General features: G+C 40.5%; 1 protein-coding gene across 3 annotated transcripts in view; it reads right to left on the reverse strand.

The window, feature by feature from the left end:
* SNX6 (sorting nexin 6) overlaps positions 1–17,437 on the reverse strand; it is a 57,056-nt gene extending 39,619 nt beyond the window's left edge. Inside the window, exons 1-6 of one of the 3 annotated variants that reach the window (XM_055088381.1) lie at positions 17,337–17,437; positions 17,136–17,183; positions 6,989–7,093; positions 6,257–6,367; positions 4,350–4,471; positions 2,208–2,331 (exon numbers count right to left, since the gene is read on the reverse strand). In XM_055088381.1, the coding sequence (XP_054944356.1) occupies positions 2,208–2,331; positions 4,350–4,471; positions 6,257–6,367; positions 6,989–7,093; positions 17,136–17,183; positions 17,337–17,342 (516 nt within the window). In that variant the 5' untranslated portion in view covers positions 17,343–17,437. Of the gene's footprint in view, positions 1–2,207; positions 2,332–4,349; positions 4,472–6,256; positions 6,368–6,988; positions 7,094–17,135; positions 17,293–17,336 lie in introns of those variants that run through there. The other 2 variants (XM_024118385.3, XM_055088380.1) reach the window with 2 other exon arrangements.
* Positions 17,438–17,783: the final 346 nt, after the last annotated feature.

The following is a 17,783-nucleotide window of genomic DNA, read 5'->3' on the forward strand; positions in this document are numbered from 1 at the left end:
CAGCGGCCATGGCTCACGGGCCCAGCCGCTCCGCGGCATGTGGGATCCTCCCAGACCGGGGCACGAACCCGGTTCCCCTGCATCGGCAGGCGGACGCGCAACCACTGCGCCACCAGGGAAGCCCCTCATTTATTTGACTGCATTGGGTCTTCGTTGCTGTGCGCAGGCTTTCTCTAGTTGTAGCGAGTGGGGGCTACTCTTCGTTGTGGTGTGAGGGCTTCTCATGGCAGTGGCCTCTCTTGTGGAGCATGGGCTCTAGGTGCACGGGCTTCAGTAGTTGTGGCTTGCGGGCTCTAGAGCGTGGGCTCTAGAGCACAGGCTCAGTAGTTGTGGCGCACAGGCTTAGTTGCTCCACAGCATGTGTGATCTTCCCGGACCAGGGCTCGAACCCGTGTCCCCTGCATTGGCAGGAGGATTCTCAACCACTGAGCCACCAGGGAAGCCCTAATAACCCTATTTCTTTTTCTTCTTCTTCTTTTTTTTTTTTTTGTGGTATGCGGGCCTCCCTCTGTTGTGGCCTCTCCCGTCGCGGGGCACAGGCTCCGGACGCGCAGGCTCAGCAGCCATGGCTCACGGGCCCAGCCGCTCCGCGGCATGTGGGATCCTCCCAGACCGGGGCGCGAACCCGGTTCCCCTGCATCGGCAGGCGGACGCGCAACCACTGCGCCACCAGGGAAGCCCTCTTCTTCTTTTTAAAAAATATTTATTTATTTATTTTTGGCTGCATGTGGGTTTCCTCTAGTTGCAGTGAGCGGGGGCTACTCTTTGTTTCAGTGTGTGGGCTTCTCATTACGGTGGCTTCTCTTATTGAGGAGCACGGGCTCTAGGAGCATGGGCTTCAGTAGTTGTGGCACGCGGGCTTCAGGAGTTGTGGCTCGTGGGCTCTGGAGCGCAGGCTCGGTAGCTGCGGCTCACAGGCTTAGTTGCTCCGTGGCATGTGGGATCTTCCCGGACCAGGGCTTGAACCCATGTCCCCTGCGTTGGCAGGCAGATTCTTAATCACTGTGCAACCAGGGAAGCCCAATAACCCTATTTCTTAAGAAGTTCACAATTCAGGATGAAAATCAATATCCCAGTAATAACATAATATACCATCATCTAAAAAATTAATCCACTCAAGTTCTACTGAAACAGTGCATTATCACTGAAAAAGAATCTTTTTTTTTTGCATCAAATAAATTTTATGTATATTTTTTTTTCTAGAGACGGGATTTACAGATGAGTAAAACCAGCAAATTGATATAACCAATTATTTATACCAACAAATAATATTTACACACCAGAATAAAGAAATCAGATTTATATAATGCAACAGCATAAAAACACTGTTCTACAACTAATAACTTAAGACGATTGATCAAGATCTAAGCCCTTAACACATCAGTGAGAGTCGTGAATTTGCCCAGCATCTCAGCTCCACCTAGAGATGTGAGGGACTTAGGGATGGCATTCTGCTCCAGAAGATAGCATCACATTTTGTGTTGAATCTAAAAGACTCTTTTCTGAGATGAGGAACCCAGCAGGGATTTTTCTCACTTGACTGGGAGGTGAGGTGTTAAAGTCAAATGCTCTTAATTCCAGCCCCACCCCGGGCTCCGCCATGTTGGGTCTTGTGGGTCGTGTGGCCGTTGCCCCGGCCTCTGGGGCCTTTCAGAGACTCAGACCTTCAGCGCCGCTGCCCCAAGCCTAGCTCTTACCGGGAGCCGCTCCAGCCTGCCAAAACAATGCCACTTAACCATCTCCCTCGCCAAAGGCAGGCGCCGCCACTGGGCACATTGTCGTGGTCATCGGTGTAGCGGTGGATGTCCAATTTGATGAGGGACTGCCACCCATCCTAAACGCCCTGGAAGTGCAAGGCAGGGAGACCAGGCTGGTTTTGGAGGTGGCCCAGCATTTGGGTGAGAGCACAGCAAGGACCACTGCCATGGACGGTACAGAAGGCTTGCTTAGAGGCCACAAAGTCCTGGATTCTGGTGCACCAGTCAAAATTCCTGTTGGCCCTGAGACCTTGGGCAGAATCATGAATCTCATTGGAGAATATATTGATGAGAGAGGTCCCATGAAAAAGAGTCATTTTAAACTGCTTGAAAAATAAGAACATTTTATAAAATGTTTTTATAAGGCCTTAAGCCTTTTCTAACAACTCCATACTCTTTCCAATGATGCTTTAAAAATAAACCCTGATCACTACTTTGATCAATACTCACATCTTGATTATATTCCAGGAAGACATGGAAATTTAAATCTTTCCTCAAAATAGGATGTGCTGCCACACGACACAGGAACACTTCATGCATCGCAACGGTCTTCTTGAATATTGCCAAATATTCACTAGAAACAATACACAATATTAAAGGTAAAATACTGCAGAAAAATATCTGCAACAATTTTTTCAGCAAATACTCTTTGAATTATTCTAAATGCAAAATTAGAGATACAAAGATATAATCCATGTAAACAAAGCTTTTACTTGAACTGTTAATGAAATATTCAATATATAAAACCCAGCTCTGAAAAGACTTCATGCTAGTTAATAGTATTTATTACATTTAAATGTTAATATTTTTAGGTTTTATGAACCTTTCTTCCTATGTATGTTGATGTTAAAGGTAACTATAGGGGTTTTTGTTTTTAGCTTCAGAGAAAGTATACTACAAATTATACTGTACAACTTTAATAATTCAATTTCTAGATAATTACTGCTTTTAAACACCTTCATACAACAACAATAAAAAATCGGAAACCAAACCTCAGTAATCATATTTTCAACATTAATAACTATTTTCATCTAATGACCCAAGCACACAAGAAAGAAACACACAATGGAGAGACTAATTTTTGCCATTACAATTGAAGAACTCTGTTTAAAATATTTTACTATCATCAGTGAATCACAGTGATCATATAGTAATACATGTCAGTTTCGAAAAAACACTCAAGGAAAAGGCCCAATATTCTTGCTTCAACTACGTGCAAGGAGGATAAGTTTTACATACCAGCAAACCAGCAGGACCAATGTTGGGAGAAGTTTGATCTCTGTGAGGGTAGTCATTCAGTGAAGGCAAAAAAGAAGGATGCAGAGGATGGAGGTAGCAGGAGAATAAACCCAAGGTTCTCTGTTATCCAACCCCTAACCAGACCACAAAAGAATCATGATCAGGGCCACTGGAAAACCACTGATTCTTTCAATATTAATGTGCTCTGCTAATTTCCAGCTTTCAGTCTTATAAACTATAGAATTATATATCTGTCTGCTATCAGACTACTGCTTGCACTCAGTATGGACAGAATTCTTAAAATATCTGTCACTTACACTTTAACAAAGAAGACCTACTTTGTTAATTTATCTTGTCAAGAGTTTAGCATCTGAAGGAGTCTAGTAGCACTGAGAAAATATGCTTAAAAACTGAAATTCAGTGCAAGAAGAGAAAAGGAAATGCACAAAGGGGAGAAATGACCAGAAAAAGAGTGATGAAGGTGATGATAATGCAAGGAAAGTTATTTCCTTGTATAACTCTCAAAATACAGAAAAACAATATATAGCAAATCCAAAATTATTTCGAATGTTTAATAAAAGAGGAAAAACTATTTTCAGCAAATATGCTAAAAATGAAATAGAAATTATCTCAATTTTTTCAAGGATTTAATATGTCTAGTATATATGAAACTAGTAATCATTTAATAAAAAACATTAAAAAACTATTCTCTCATTACTTTGCTCCTATTCTTTTCCCTTCAGCCAGAAGCCACAGGCAGAGAAAAGAGGAGGGGGAAAATTACACACACACACACACACACACACACACACACACACACACTTTTTGAAAAAGAAAGCAGAATATACTCAGAGTTGCTCAGTGCACACTTCTATGAGAAACAGAAGTCTTGGTAGTATGCACTTGTCAAAAAAAGAGAACCAGGTGAGTAGTGACTAAGGCCTTGTAAATAAAAAATGAAACGATTTACACTGTGCTTTAAAAAAGTCATTATTGGGGCTTCCCTGGTGGCACAGCGGTTGCGCGTCCGCCTGCCGATGCAGGGCAACCAAAAAGTCATTATTTCCCTTTCTACTATTTTTTTTATAAACTTTTGGATCCTCTGTTTTCAATTTTCAGAGTCTATTTAAAACTGTAATTTAAAGAATTTTACAGTGCAGACAATTACTCTATAATTTTCCTGTAGGCTCTGATCATGATCATTAACACTGGTTGTACGGCTTAAACCTGTATCTTCCAGAAAGGGTCAATGTGGTGAAATGATTGAAAGGATGGGATATCAGAGAGCAAAAAAACAAAAACAAAACAAAAAAGGCATTAAAATAAGCACAATTAACAACAAAAATCACATACGCCTCCAGCTCCTGTTTCATCTTTGTGAATTCTTCCTTTGTCATAGACCCTTCTCCTTCTCCAAGTTTCTGTAGTTTTTCCCTTGAGGCATCAAAATCAGGTCTTGGTGGTGCTGGAGGGATCTGTAATGGAACCAAATCACTAGTTTTTTTTTGCTGTTGTTTTTTGACCGCACTGCACGGCATGCAGGATCTTAGTTCCCTGACCAGGGATCAAACCCATGCCCCCTGCAGTGGAAGCACGGAGTCTTAACCACTGGGCCACCAGGGGAGTCCCCCATATCACTAGTTTTAAAGACTTTAATTTCTTGCAGCAATTGTACTACTGCCACCATAAAAGAGTGTTGTCTGAGAGAGCTAAAGTCATTCTGAATGAACTGGATACCAGGAGTATCCCGATTAAGGTTAGAGAATTTGATTAAGTCTAGAAATTAAGATCCTTGAGATCCTTTACACCAAGGAAGAAACAAGAGCAGAGCACTATTTTCTGGTGTTAGAACAGTAGTACCCGAACTTTAGTCTGCAGATTCTAGATGTGGCAACCTAGAGTCCTCAAATGTCTATGTGCATTAAGCTTTGAGTACACACTAAATAAATGTGTAGCAAGTATGTATACTATTTTTCAAAAGTATGTAAATGGTATGATTAGAGTGTACCAGAGGCAGAAAGCACTGACTTAAAAACAAGAGAACAAGATACAGACTAATGACTAACCTCATCTTATTCACCCACAGTAAGTGGGTAAGTAAGCACTTACCTTAAATAAAAATATAAGATCTAGAAGAGACATATCATTCAAGGGAAGGATATAAGAAAAAACTTATCGTAGGAGGAAGAGCCTACAAGTAAGAACTGTTAAGGGGAAATGATGGAAAGCAAAGAGAGCAAGTAAGAGGAAGAAAAGGTAAGTAGCGGAAAGTTAAAATAACAATGACCTGAAGAAAAGGATTATACGAAGGAAAGCAATAGGGAAGGAAGCATCAAATACAGATCAGCACACATTCATTGATGCCCACACACAGCATCTACTATGTGCCAAGCATGATACTGAACAACTGGCATATAAAGATAAATAAGACATGGTCTTGATCTTTGAGGAGTGTTTAGTCTATGGGAGAAAAAAGCAGTATGAAAATGTCATCACACAAGATGAAGGAAAAAAAGGTGGAAACAGGAGGAGCTTCCAGGCTGGTAAACACATTGACATGCTGGGAAAATGGAAGGTGGTACGTCCTGGAAAGGTCATGAAAGTTCTGTGTCAACCCCCCACCCCAATACCTCATCCTATGCATCTCTTCTTCCATTTGGCTGTTCCTGAGTTGTATCCTTTATATAAACTGGTAATTAACCAAAATTAAAAAAAAGAAAAAGAAAAAGCACTGCCAGTTGTCCACCAAACTCAACTTGTAGAAAGAAAAAAAAAGCAAATGATTGAGGAGGGGCCACAAGGATAAAGATGGAATCAGGTGAGGTCAGGATGATTTCAAGGAAATCAAATGACACTAAACTTGAGAAAACTGACTGTGGTCAACAGCTGAGGCACAACACCCAGTGCATATTTATATTAGATAATCTCTTAAGGAGCCCTCCAACTCTAAACATGTCTACCTAAGAGTTCAAGACCAGTATGGTTTGTAATACCCCCTTAGCTACCCCCTAGGACAAGCCCATTTCTATTCTAATAAACAGTAAGAATTTAAGTTTACATGAGGGAGAATAACATATCCATATCCCCACACTCCCAAACAAGACAACTCAGGATAAAAGTGGTAGCCAATTACGTTTTGTAGCTGGCAATTTTAAAAAATTACCTCAGTTCACTAGAAGTGCAAAATAAGATTTCAACACACAATAAAGTATCTAAAAAGCTCCTAGAAAATGGGATTAAAATGGAACCTCAACACTTACAATGTAACCTGCATAGTCTTCATTTTCAACGAAGGAATCATGAAGCCAGATAAATTCCTCATGTTGTCGAACAACTGAAAACTCGTTTTGTTTAAAATTTGGCAATGAACTCTGCAAAGAAAGAGATTCTCTCAAATAAAAATCGAAGTTACACTAAAAACGCTTTTAATATTTTATACCTTATTTTTTAAAATTAGTCTTTTATAAAAGATTCTCAGTGCTTTTACACTCTATTATGAAAACCCTGAGACACCCAGACAAAATTATCCTGGGATCTTTGAGAAAATAAGCTGACAGGCTCTTATTATATTGTACTTCTACCATTACAAAGTTATCCTATAAATATATCAAACTCAACTATTCAAACAAAGAAAAATAGATCACAATCTGAAAATGTGCCTGAGAACTGAAATCTAAAAAGAAAATAGTCTGTTAAAACAGTAATTTAACTGAAGGAATGTAACAAAATCGAAAATAACAAGAATGGTAAAAGATATTAAAAGTCTAGAGAAAATTAAATTTGTACTATGTCTAAGTTCTATGATTAATTCTCAAATGTTAATCTTTAAAAAGTACATTTCCCTAAAACGTTTTGTTAAAATAACAGCAGTGAATTATAAACTAAAATAGAATTTCTAATTATGTTCAAAACCAAAATTCTAGTCAATATATTTTTACATATGTAACATTAGCACAATAACTAAAATAACAGAAGTACAAAATCCCATTTACCTTTGTGTGAACAGTGAATTTTACTTTATCTCTCTCACTAAGAGCATCAGAAATGTCCACCTGCAGAGCAGCATCACTTTGAAGATCTACATTTATTGCTTTAAGCTAGAAAAAGAAAATAATAACTCAATGAAAATTCTGTAGGCTTTTATACAATTTAATTCTTCTCCCAGACAATAAGACAATGCAAAAATGAAACTAAAGAGTCTGAAATCTAAAAAGTACTCAAGTTCATTTACTCTATATATCTATATCTGTATCTATCTATCTATTTGGGGGGAGGTGCTTTGGGTATGTTATTATCTTAACCGATTTTCATTCTACACCATGCAACTATACTTTGCTTTGTATGAGTCAATGTGCTAAACATTATTACAGTTTCACCCAAAAAGTAAACTATTTTCCAAGAAGATGGTCCTTTAAAAGTTCAAGTGTTCTAAAATGTATCTACCTTTAAGAACAAGAAAAATAATAAAAAGAATATTGGCCAAACATTTAAACTCTATTGCTTATTTTAATTCAGGAATATACAATAAAACTATTAATGATAATTAAATATATTACATATATGTATTATGTATATGTAAAGTGCTAAAACATGATAACATATAATAAATACTCAATAATTAACTCCTGTGATATGAATTAAATTTTACTCTACAGTACTCTTTAATTCTTCTAAATTAAATTTTACTCTATAAACCCATTTCTATTTACCCATTTATGAGAAGACTTCTCCACATATAATTCTAATCATAATTCTACTTATAATTCTTAAATTTCATCCATTTTTCTTCCCCTTTAAACAAATAAACATTCTAACATCTTTGAGTAATTTGGAGATTTACAAAAGAAGCAAACACACTAAAAGATAAAGTCTCAGCCAGCTGCAAAGATATGAAATATTTAAAGTGTAACTAAGTAGCTTGCTTCAAATACTCTAGCTGTAAAAGCCAGGACTGACTTTGGAATCTTACCCAGTCATTAGTGTTTCAAATTTCAATTACAATGTAAATGGAAAAAATGCTGGAAGCAAAATTGTTTATTCTATGATCTCAATTATATTAAAAAAATGCAAAAATGGTTCTGAAGAACCATGGGGCAGGACAGGAATAAAGATGCAGACATAGAGAATGGACTTGAGGACATGGGGAGGGGGAAGGGTAAGTTGGGACAAAGTGAGAGAGTGGCATGGACTTATATACACTACCAAATGTAAAATAGACAGCTAGTGGGAAGCAGCCGCATAGCACAGGGAGATCAGCTCCGTGCTTTGTGACCACCTAGAGGGGTGGGATAGGGAGGGTGCGCGGGAGATGCAAGAGGGAGGAGATATAGGGATATATGTATACATACAGCTGATTCACTTTGATGTAAAGCAGAAACTAACACACCATTGTAAAGCAATTATACTCTAATAAAGATGTTAAAAAAATGCATACATAAAAGGCTTATAGGAAATACAAAATGTGAGTTGCAGTGGATTTGCTTCTTTGTATATTCCTTTATTCTCCCAACTTTCCACAATATGCATGTATTACTTTTATAAATAGGAAAAAAATAAGCCTTTAAGAAATCTTGTGATTTATTAAAAGATGAATTTTGTGAAGTTTTCCATTAAATAGGGTTGTTTATTAGTAATGAAAGTAACATACTATTTCATTTTTGCTCTTTTGGTTCTGTATTGACTAGACATGTTTTAAAAAAATAAACAACATTACATACAATCTAACTTAAGAGTCACAGAAGAAATTAATCACTATTTAAATTGCATGAGCTTTAATGAAAACTTTATTGATAACTTTAATAAGCTTATATTAAAATAAATTTCAATCAGTAATCATATTTTTAAAAGTTAATACTATAAACTTACATAAAAATATTTTAAAATGTTTAAAAAATTGCTATTGTACTCAATGCTACATGTAGCCCACTGTCTGATAAAAGAAATGAACTTAAAGCTTGTTTTGAATTATAAAGAAGTATTCTTTTTCATTTTCCAACTATCTTCATTGCTTCTGAAGTACTGGAAACATTAGAGTACTTTGTTCTTTGGTTTTCTTGGTTTTATTTAGTCTTATGTCTTCAAACTTTCCTTCCTACCTGTTCTCTAACCCCTTATCTTAATTCTAATCTAGGAAATCTGTTTCCTTATTTCTCTTTACTCACATTCAGGCCACTCTTAAGATGTTTATTGTGGTGGGATGAATTACAGCTCCCCAAAAGACATCCATATCCAAATCCCTGTGGATGTTACCTTATATGGTAAAAAAGATGGGGAGATTATCCTGGATTATCCAGGTGGGTCCTAAATACAATTACATGTATCTTTATAAGGAGGCAGAGGGAGATCTGACACAGACAAAAGAAGAGAAGGCAACTTAACTACGGAGGCAGAGATTAGAGTGGTAAAGCCACAAGCCAAGGATTGCAGGCAGCCACAAGAAAGCTGGAAGAGACAAGTAACTAATTCTTCGCTACAGCCTCAGGGAGCATGGCCCTGCCAACACCTTGATCTCAGCTCAGTGATAATGATTTCAGACTTCCGGCCTGCAGAACTGTGAGAGAATAAATTCTGCTGTGTTAACCCGTCAGGTTTGCAGTAATTTGTTATAGCAGCCACAGGAAACTCATAAATTTATCATATGGTTTTTGGAATAATAACCTTGGCAGTTCTCCATTTCTTGTTTTCACTGCCTAGTCTAGGATTTTTCAGACACAACTCATAAGACTCAACCTGGATGCTTGTTAAAAAATACAGAATCCGGGCTTCCCTGGTGGCGCAGTGGTTGAGAGTCCGCCCGCCGATGCAGGGGACACGGGTTCGTGCCCCGGTCCGGGAAGATCCCACATGCCGTGGAGCAGCTAGGCCCGTGAGCCATGGCCGCTGAGCCTGCGCGTCTGGAGCCTGCGCTCCGCAACGGGAGAGGCCACAACTGTGAGAGGCCCCGTACCGCAAAAAAGTAAAATAAAATAAAATACAGAATCCCATGCCTTATCCCAGACATATCAAAACAGAATCTTCAGAATGAGCCTTAAAAACCATACTTGGGAACACCAGCCTAGATTTTCCAGGTTGTCTTTGTCTTCTGTCAAAATTTCAACTCAACTGCTAATATTTTCTTTTCAATGATTATATAAAATATTTCTGCCAGATTTCATATCTCTAAGTATATTTTAATTTTCAGGTTTATTTTCTTCTTTTTTAACCGTTGTGCCATCAATTTGGAAACACACCTTTCAGGATTTCTACATATGAAGGGCTGTTATTTATACTTCCAATTAAAGATTATTTTAAATTATTAAAATATTTCTCTTCCATTTTGTTATCCTTTTATACCAAATACACTGTTCCCCTTTTTTTGCTTTGTTTTGTCTGATAGTAAAACACCTGGCTTTTTAAAATTGTAACATCAATAAAAAATATTCCTGTATTATACATTTACCACTTTTGGTCTTGTACTTTATTTTTTAGGTATAGTTTACATATAATGAACTGCAGATTTTAAGTATATAGTTTGAAGAGTGTAAACAAATATGTAGGTTACACCCCTGTAATCATCACCATAATTAATATATGGAACATTTCCATCAGCCCCAGAAGTTCCCTCCTTTGCTTTTATTCCTCTACTTCTTACTTCCTAACTCTTTGATAAATTCTCTCTTGTATGCCTTATTAAAGCATATTAAAGCATTGGAAAATGTCTTCCAATCAACTGCACCTTAGATTTAATAAAATATCATATTGTAAATTTAGTGTGTGGTTTTTTTTGTTTTTGTTTTTTTGGCCATGATGCGTGGCTTGCAGGATCTTATTTCCCCAACCGGGGTGGAACCCAGGCCCCCTGCAGTGGAATCACGGAGTCCTAACCACTGGACATCAGGGAATTCCTATAAATTTAGTGTTAATTACATAAAATGTACACAGATTTTCCAGGTGGATTTTCTTCTTTGTTTACAGAAAAGTCAATAATTTTAGACACTTTTCGTTAAGGGGAAGAGTCAAAGCAAACAACTTGTGATTCATCAACATTTAATTAACTGTGCAAGTAGTGAGATCAGTTTGAGGAAATTCTAACTGGACTACATTCACCAGTTTAATCCTTATCTGGGCCAATAAACTTTGTACTTTCTTTTGTCAAAGACTGACTAGGTTAAACACTTGTGTCATGGTCAAGAGAAAGCCCAGGCAGAGAAAATGATTAAGCAACACAAACACACTATCCTTAGAAAAATAATCTAAAGACACTGCCTTACTGCTGATAGATTAATTCTTCACATATAATTACTTAGTAAAGAGGACATTCACTACTAATTTACTACACTGATGTGTTTACACGTTAAAGTATCAACCTTATGACACTCCTAAAAACTTAACTGTTAATCTTTTGCCAGAAAAGTACATGTACAGAGATGGATGGATGGATGGAGGAGGAAGGAAGAAGGAAAATAACTGATTAGTCCAATAGCCTCCCAACTGGTCTCTTGCTTCTGCCTCTTTCCCTCTTCAATCTATATTCCTTATAGGGCCACTGGAACCATCCCACTAAACTAGAAATCACTCATCTGCTCAAAACCTAAGGGGTTCCCACTTAGAGAAAAGCCTAATCCTTACAGTGGCCCCCCCAGGCCCTATTCTTCTGGCTCACTGCAGCCCTGAAAGAAAGGCGTGAACCATAACAGAGCTAAGAAACTATTTCTAGGGAATAACAGTATAATCAGTGAAAAACCCCATGAGGCAGACAGAAATTCTGTTAAGTTCACTAACTCAGGCCAAAATTTAAATCTATTTTACTCCTAGTCCAGTTATGATTTTAAAAAATTTTTTATTGAAGTTGATTTACAACCAGTTATGATTTTGGAAGTCCTGTAATAAATTATTTCCATTATGATACTCTGTATATTCAGCAGTCAAATCAATGGTTGATTATACATAAACTTTCCGGAAACTAGATTTCCTTTCATCCATCATACCAGAAATAACAAAACATTACTAGAGTCGCATGATATCACTCCAACGCCTTTCTTGCTGGTCTTGTCAACTCCCATTGCTCTTTTGCCGTACTTGGCTTGCGAATTCCCACATGTAGGATCAATCAAATCATCAACTTTCTTTGCTTTTTTGAGCTGAGTGTGGCTAGAGAAAAGTCACAACTGTCTGTGCTTGTCCACTACAAATTATTGCTCTCCCAACTGCATTAGACTCTTAAAACCATTCAACAGTCCAGAGCCGACCTGCTCAGCTCCCCTTCTGATTCCCTGAACAACCACTCCAAAGCTTTACTATCTCAACCCTCGACTGCATTTCCACTCCTATGCTCAACAAGTGACCCTGTCTCCCACATCCCGAAGAAATAAACACTAGCAGCTGTTTTCCCTCAGACCCATCAATAAGCCTTTCTATAAATAGATCTGTACTCACCATCTCCTCTGCATTCTCAGAAGGAGTGGTGTCCCATGGAGAGCAGAGCTCTCCGGCTACCTGAGCAGGTAATCTTCCTGTTTGCTCTAGAACCTGCTCGTACACTGCTCTTCTAGTCAAGTTAGCCTTGGTCTCACAACACCTCCACACACTGAGGACCTAATTTCCAAATCCAATACTTTGCAGTCTTCTTGATCTCTCTTCGGTATTTTGCCTCAATGATCATTCTGACCATGTCCTTAAAACTCTCTCAACTTCTGGGGACTCTTTTCATTTTCTCCCCACCCATCTCAGCCCCATCAGTTAGTCCATTTCTTCTCCTTGGCCTGTGAATGCTGTTTCCCGCTGGGTACTATTTAGCGTTGGCAAACTCAGCCGTTCTTGACTAATAACTCCGAAATTTATACCTTCAACTCACACGTCTTATTCTAAGTTTCCAATCATAATTTCAAGTTACTAACTAGACATATCCACCTGGATGTATTATTAAACAACTGAGTGCCTTCAACGTGCCAACCACTGTCAGATGTGCTTACGATACAGCAATGAAAGGACACAATCTTCACCCTTTCAGATCTTACTTTCTAGTTTGGCAGGGAAGGGATCAGACACTTCACAGGCACTTCAAATCCAACATATCTGAAAACCAAACTTATTATCTACCTGCTAACTCCGCTATTCTCTCGTATATTCCTCATCTCCTTCTCCTCTGTCTAGCGCATGTATTTATTCAGCCACTATGCCCTGTGTATTCTATCTCCTAAACATCTCTCTGCTATGTCCCCTCCTTCATCCCTTCTTCCACTGCCTTAGTTCTAACTTTAACATTTCTCATCTGGACTGCCGCAACAGTCTGGTAACTGGTTTCTCTGCTTTCTGCAAGGAAGAAGCAATCCACCTTCCACATCGGAGTCATCTACAATGCTATTTTCATCTGGGCATATGTCCTTCCTAGCTGGTGATCCCTCAGGACTTCCCACATTATGCACTTTATCTGTATTACCCATATCTACTCCTGCTTCCAGTAAGAAAAAGTGCTCCAGGTAGAACCTAATGACCTACCTAAACATGTTATCCTCTCTGCTGGCAAGCCTTCCCCATCCCTGGGAGCCTATACAATCAACATTTAAGGCTTAGCTCCTGTAGGCAACAGCACAGTGGTTAACAGCCCAGTACCTATAGCTAGACTCCCTGAGTTTGAATATAGCTCATACCGGCTGTATGAACCAGGGCAAGTTATTTAATCTCTCTGAACCTCACTTTTCCTTTCCAAAGTAGGAATAATAGTAGCAGTTACTTCACTGGAATTTGAGAATTGAGTTGATGTGTGGAAAGTCCCTGGTATGCAGCAAACGCTTCATCAGTGTGTAGCTATCATTATGTCTTCACTCTCCTTCGTACTCCCATGGCACTTCACCCGTAAGCTCCTCACTACGCTGCCATGGCCCCAGGGCAGGAACTTTCTCTTCTTCCTCTGCCAACATTCATCTTATCCTTTGCCAACAAAATCTATGTCACGTTTTTATCGGAAATAACTATCAATAAATGTGGTATGTGTTCAAGCTAAATGCTGAGTAGGTACAAAAGAAAATGCAAACATCTGGGCCAAGTCTTAAAAGATAAGTCAAATTTCATGTGAAAAAAAAGGTAAGGGAAAAAAAAACCACTCCACAACATTGAGAAGCATGCATAAAGCAGACATTAAAGTGCAGAGGTGGTTGGGCAATGACAAGTAGACTAGAATATGCCTATTGTGTGTGTGTGTGTGTGTGTGTGTGTGTGTGTGTGTGTGTATGTATGGGGCAGGGGCATCTTGAGAAATGAAGTCAGCCAGAAAGGGTTATGAATGGTGTTCAATGCTAGCATAAGGAGTTTGGACCTTACTGCAAAAAGAACTGGGTCCCCGTAAGTCCTTGTGACTACTAGTGCCATATGATCTAATCATTTCAGTTAGGTAACTACCAGTCATGTGCAGTCTGGACTAGAAAGTAGAGAGCCTGGAGACAAACCAATGACAGATACTGCTACAGTCCAGGCAAGAGACAGAGGGAACTTAACTGCGGCCATGTAAATGAAAGATGGGCTAACAACATTTCTGAGGTGAAATTATCTGGCCTCAGTGACTGTTCTGGTATGGGGATGAAGGTTATGATTCAGAAGCTTCTTGCATGAAGGACTGGAAATGATGACATTAATGAAGATAAGGAATAAGAGGGAGGAGCAAGGCTAGGAGTCCAGGAGAGGTGCAGTTCCTTCACCTGAAGTAATTCTCAAAACAATAAACATATTATTTAGAATTCAAATCAAATGCTAACAGAATTACGCCATCATGCTGGCACGTACTGCTCTATTTAACAAGCACATCAGAGCAAAATGTGTCCAGTTCAAAGGGCTCATTTGTTTACTAAATAATATGTTACTGTCCTTCCTTTGGCAAAGAAAAAAATACCCTATTATGTAGAGGTGTAACCGAAGAGATCAAAAAGTGGCCAATAATTTTCAATATTGTGTATTCTTAAAGTCTGCTTTTTAAGTTTCTCACAAAACAGTATTTTCTTAAGGCTGTAAGACTCTCTTCTGTTCCAAATATCATAATGAAAAATTTAAGGCTGCTTAAAAATGTATTTAAAAATGCTGTCTTTAATTTTTCTTACTTGCTGCTTTGAATGAAATGCTTGCACTATTATTTTTGAATCTGTGATGTCCCCCCTACAATTTGTATCAAATATGTACTTCATGCTTTTTCTCTATCAAGACTTTCTTAAAAGGCTGAACAAGACAATCTAAACTAAAAGTGCAATGCCTAAAGCTTCTAATCTATTTATGGCAATCTATTTCTATCAGGACAAACACAATATAAGGAAATTTAAACAGGCCTGAAATTTCTGTTCCTGAAATGAGGAAATAGCAGGATAACTTTGTGCAGCCATAATCAGACTTCAGTGTACAATGGAATCTTCTTGCTTGTTAACAAAGTAGTTATCTGTCCTCCCTACCTCAAGAGATTGATTTACTAGAGGGTGGGCCCAGAAACTTTTGACTTTAGTTTTTCAAACACCCCAGGTGATTCTTATGCAAGTGTTTCAAGGAGACTTTGAGAAATATGTGCACTGGCTTTGATGTCAGCAACATGGTTTAAAGTCCACCTCTCTCGGGCTTCCCTGGTAGCGCAGTGGTTGCGCGTCCGCCTGCCGATGCAGGGGAACCGGGTTCGCGCCCCGGTCTGGGAGGATCCCACATGCCGCGGAGCGGCTGGGCCCGTGAGCCATGGCCGCTGAGCCTGCGCGTCCGGAGCCTGTGCTCCGCAAAGGGAGAGGCCACAACAGAGGGAGGCCCGCATACCACCAAAAAAAAAAAAAAAGTCCACCTCTCTCACTCACTGGCTGTGTGACTTCAGACTACCTACTTAGTTTCTCTGAGGTTCAGATTTCTCATCTGTAAATGGGGGATACGAAAAGCTTCACAAGGATAATAAGAGGATATAATGAAACAATGCTTATACAGTGCTAACACAGTGCCCAGATATGACTATTACTATGATTCACCTACCCCGGAAGATACATATACACATTCATACACATGCACTTTGTCTTAAAATTCACTAGAACCTAAAATTTTAAGAAATAACCAGAAATCCTACATGATGCTCTCATGCTAACTAGTAATTCTAAATGATGCTTTTGTGTAAACTGAGAAATTTATTAATTCATCGTTTATAAAAATATGCAGCACCTTCTGCATCTTTCTTACCATTTTAAAGCTTTATAAGGGTCATCAGTTAATACTAACTACCTTATCTCTTATTTCAAAAAACCAGGAATAACATCCTATAAGAATATTTTATCACCTGCCCAAAATCGACTAACAGACGTGTCTCTCACATTGTCTAAGATAAATAAGTAAAAGCAAAACGGAAAACTAAAGTGCAAACTGTTAAATGTGAAGGAACCATGGAACGTTGCTGAGCTGCAATCATCCTGTACCAATATTTTTCAAGTGCTCACTTGTACAAGGCACTATACAGATTACTACCCTTCGGGCAAGGTAAATGGGGGGAGAGAATGGGAGGGAGGAATCACAGCCCTGAAGGCCCCTTCTGAACTGAAATGCACTGCCTCAAATTCACCACCAAGGGATCTCTGCAAAAGATGTATTTTTTTGGACATTAGGAAAAGTAAAGGTACTGTGGGCTACCAGCACTTTACAAAATCTGGTAGGAGACTGGAGAAGAGTTGAGATTCGGCGACTGTAAAATCCCGTGCAAAAGGGTAATTTAGAACAAGCCCGTACTATAATGCTTTAGAGGGAAAGGAAGGTGGGCGAGGGCGGGTTCGAGAGGTCCCCAAGGGGAAATTGAAGGTGCCGGCAGGAAGGTCTGACAATGGGTTTTCATAGCCCCCAACGTGGTGGCGGTGGGTGTCCAGCTCCGGCCTCCACCTCCACTTCCCCACCTGCACCCGGACCGGGAGGGGAAGGAGGTCAACCGAAAAGTCGGAGCCGCGGCGGGGGTCAAGAGCGGCCGCGGGTCCCCGGGAAATCAGAACCGAACAGCCCCGAGGGAGGAAGGGCTGCAGGAGGGCGGGGCGCGGTGCGGCGAGGAAATCGAAAGGAGGCCGGCGGGGAGGGGGTGCCGCGCGGCCGGAGACCCCCCTCGCTCCCGTACCACACCCCTGGACCAAGGCGGGGGAGGGAGGGTCCCGCGAGCCAGAAGGAGGCAGAACTTACTCCGCGGTCCTCCTCCGAGAGGAAGTCGGGGCCGTCGTCCAGGCCTTCCTGCGAGGTCGGCGGGGCCCGGCGCGCCGGGGAGAGGATGGAGTGGGGGGGACACAAGGGGAGACATTAGTATCAGGCCGGCGCGGCCCCCGCACCCGCCCCGCGCCCGCCGCCCCCACCGCGCGCCCAGGGCTCGGCGCCGCGGGCACCCACCATCATGGCTGCTCCGAAGAGAAGGCTGGCGCAGGCGCTCACCGCACCGCGGGCCGGAGGGAGCCGGCGGCGGCCGGCAAGCGGGGCGGGGCCGGAGGCGGGGCCTCAGAGAGGAGCAGCCCCGCCCCGCCCGCCCCGACGGTGCCGGGGTCCGAGAGCGCGGAAGAAGGAAGGAAGTGCCCTCCGCCCAAGGTCGAAGCACACTAGGCCGAGAGGTCCCGAAGGCCCAGGCTCACGTGTCTGGAGACAGCTCGCGGCTGGGCGGCTCTGATCCCAGAAGGGCCGAAGGCCATCAGGGGAGCTGTCCAGTTCCTTTTTTCTGAGGGCTGCGGCGAAAAACCAAGCAAGCGCCCTCCGGAAGCCACAGTAAATCATCTAGTCTTTGTATAGTGCCACACGATAATTAATCACAACAAATATTTTGCCTGTAGAAGTTGTAGGAACCCA

Source organism: Physeter macrocephalus, chromosome 11 (assembly GCF_002837175.3).
Source record: "Physeter macrocephalus isolate SW-GA chromosome 11, ASM283717v5, whole genome shotgun sequence".
In the NCBI taxonomy this organism is placed as follows: domain Eukaryota; kingdom Metazoa; phylum Chordata; class Mammalia; order Artiodactyla; family Physeteridae; genus Physeter; species Physeter macrocephalus.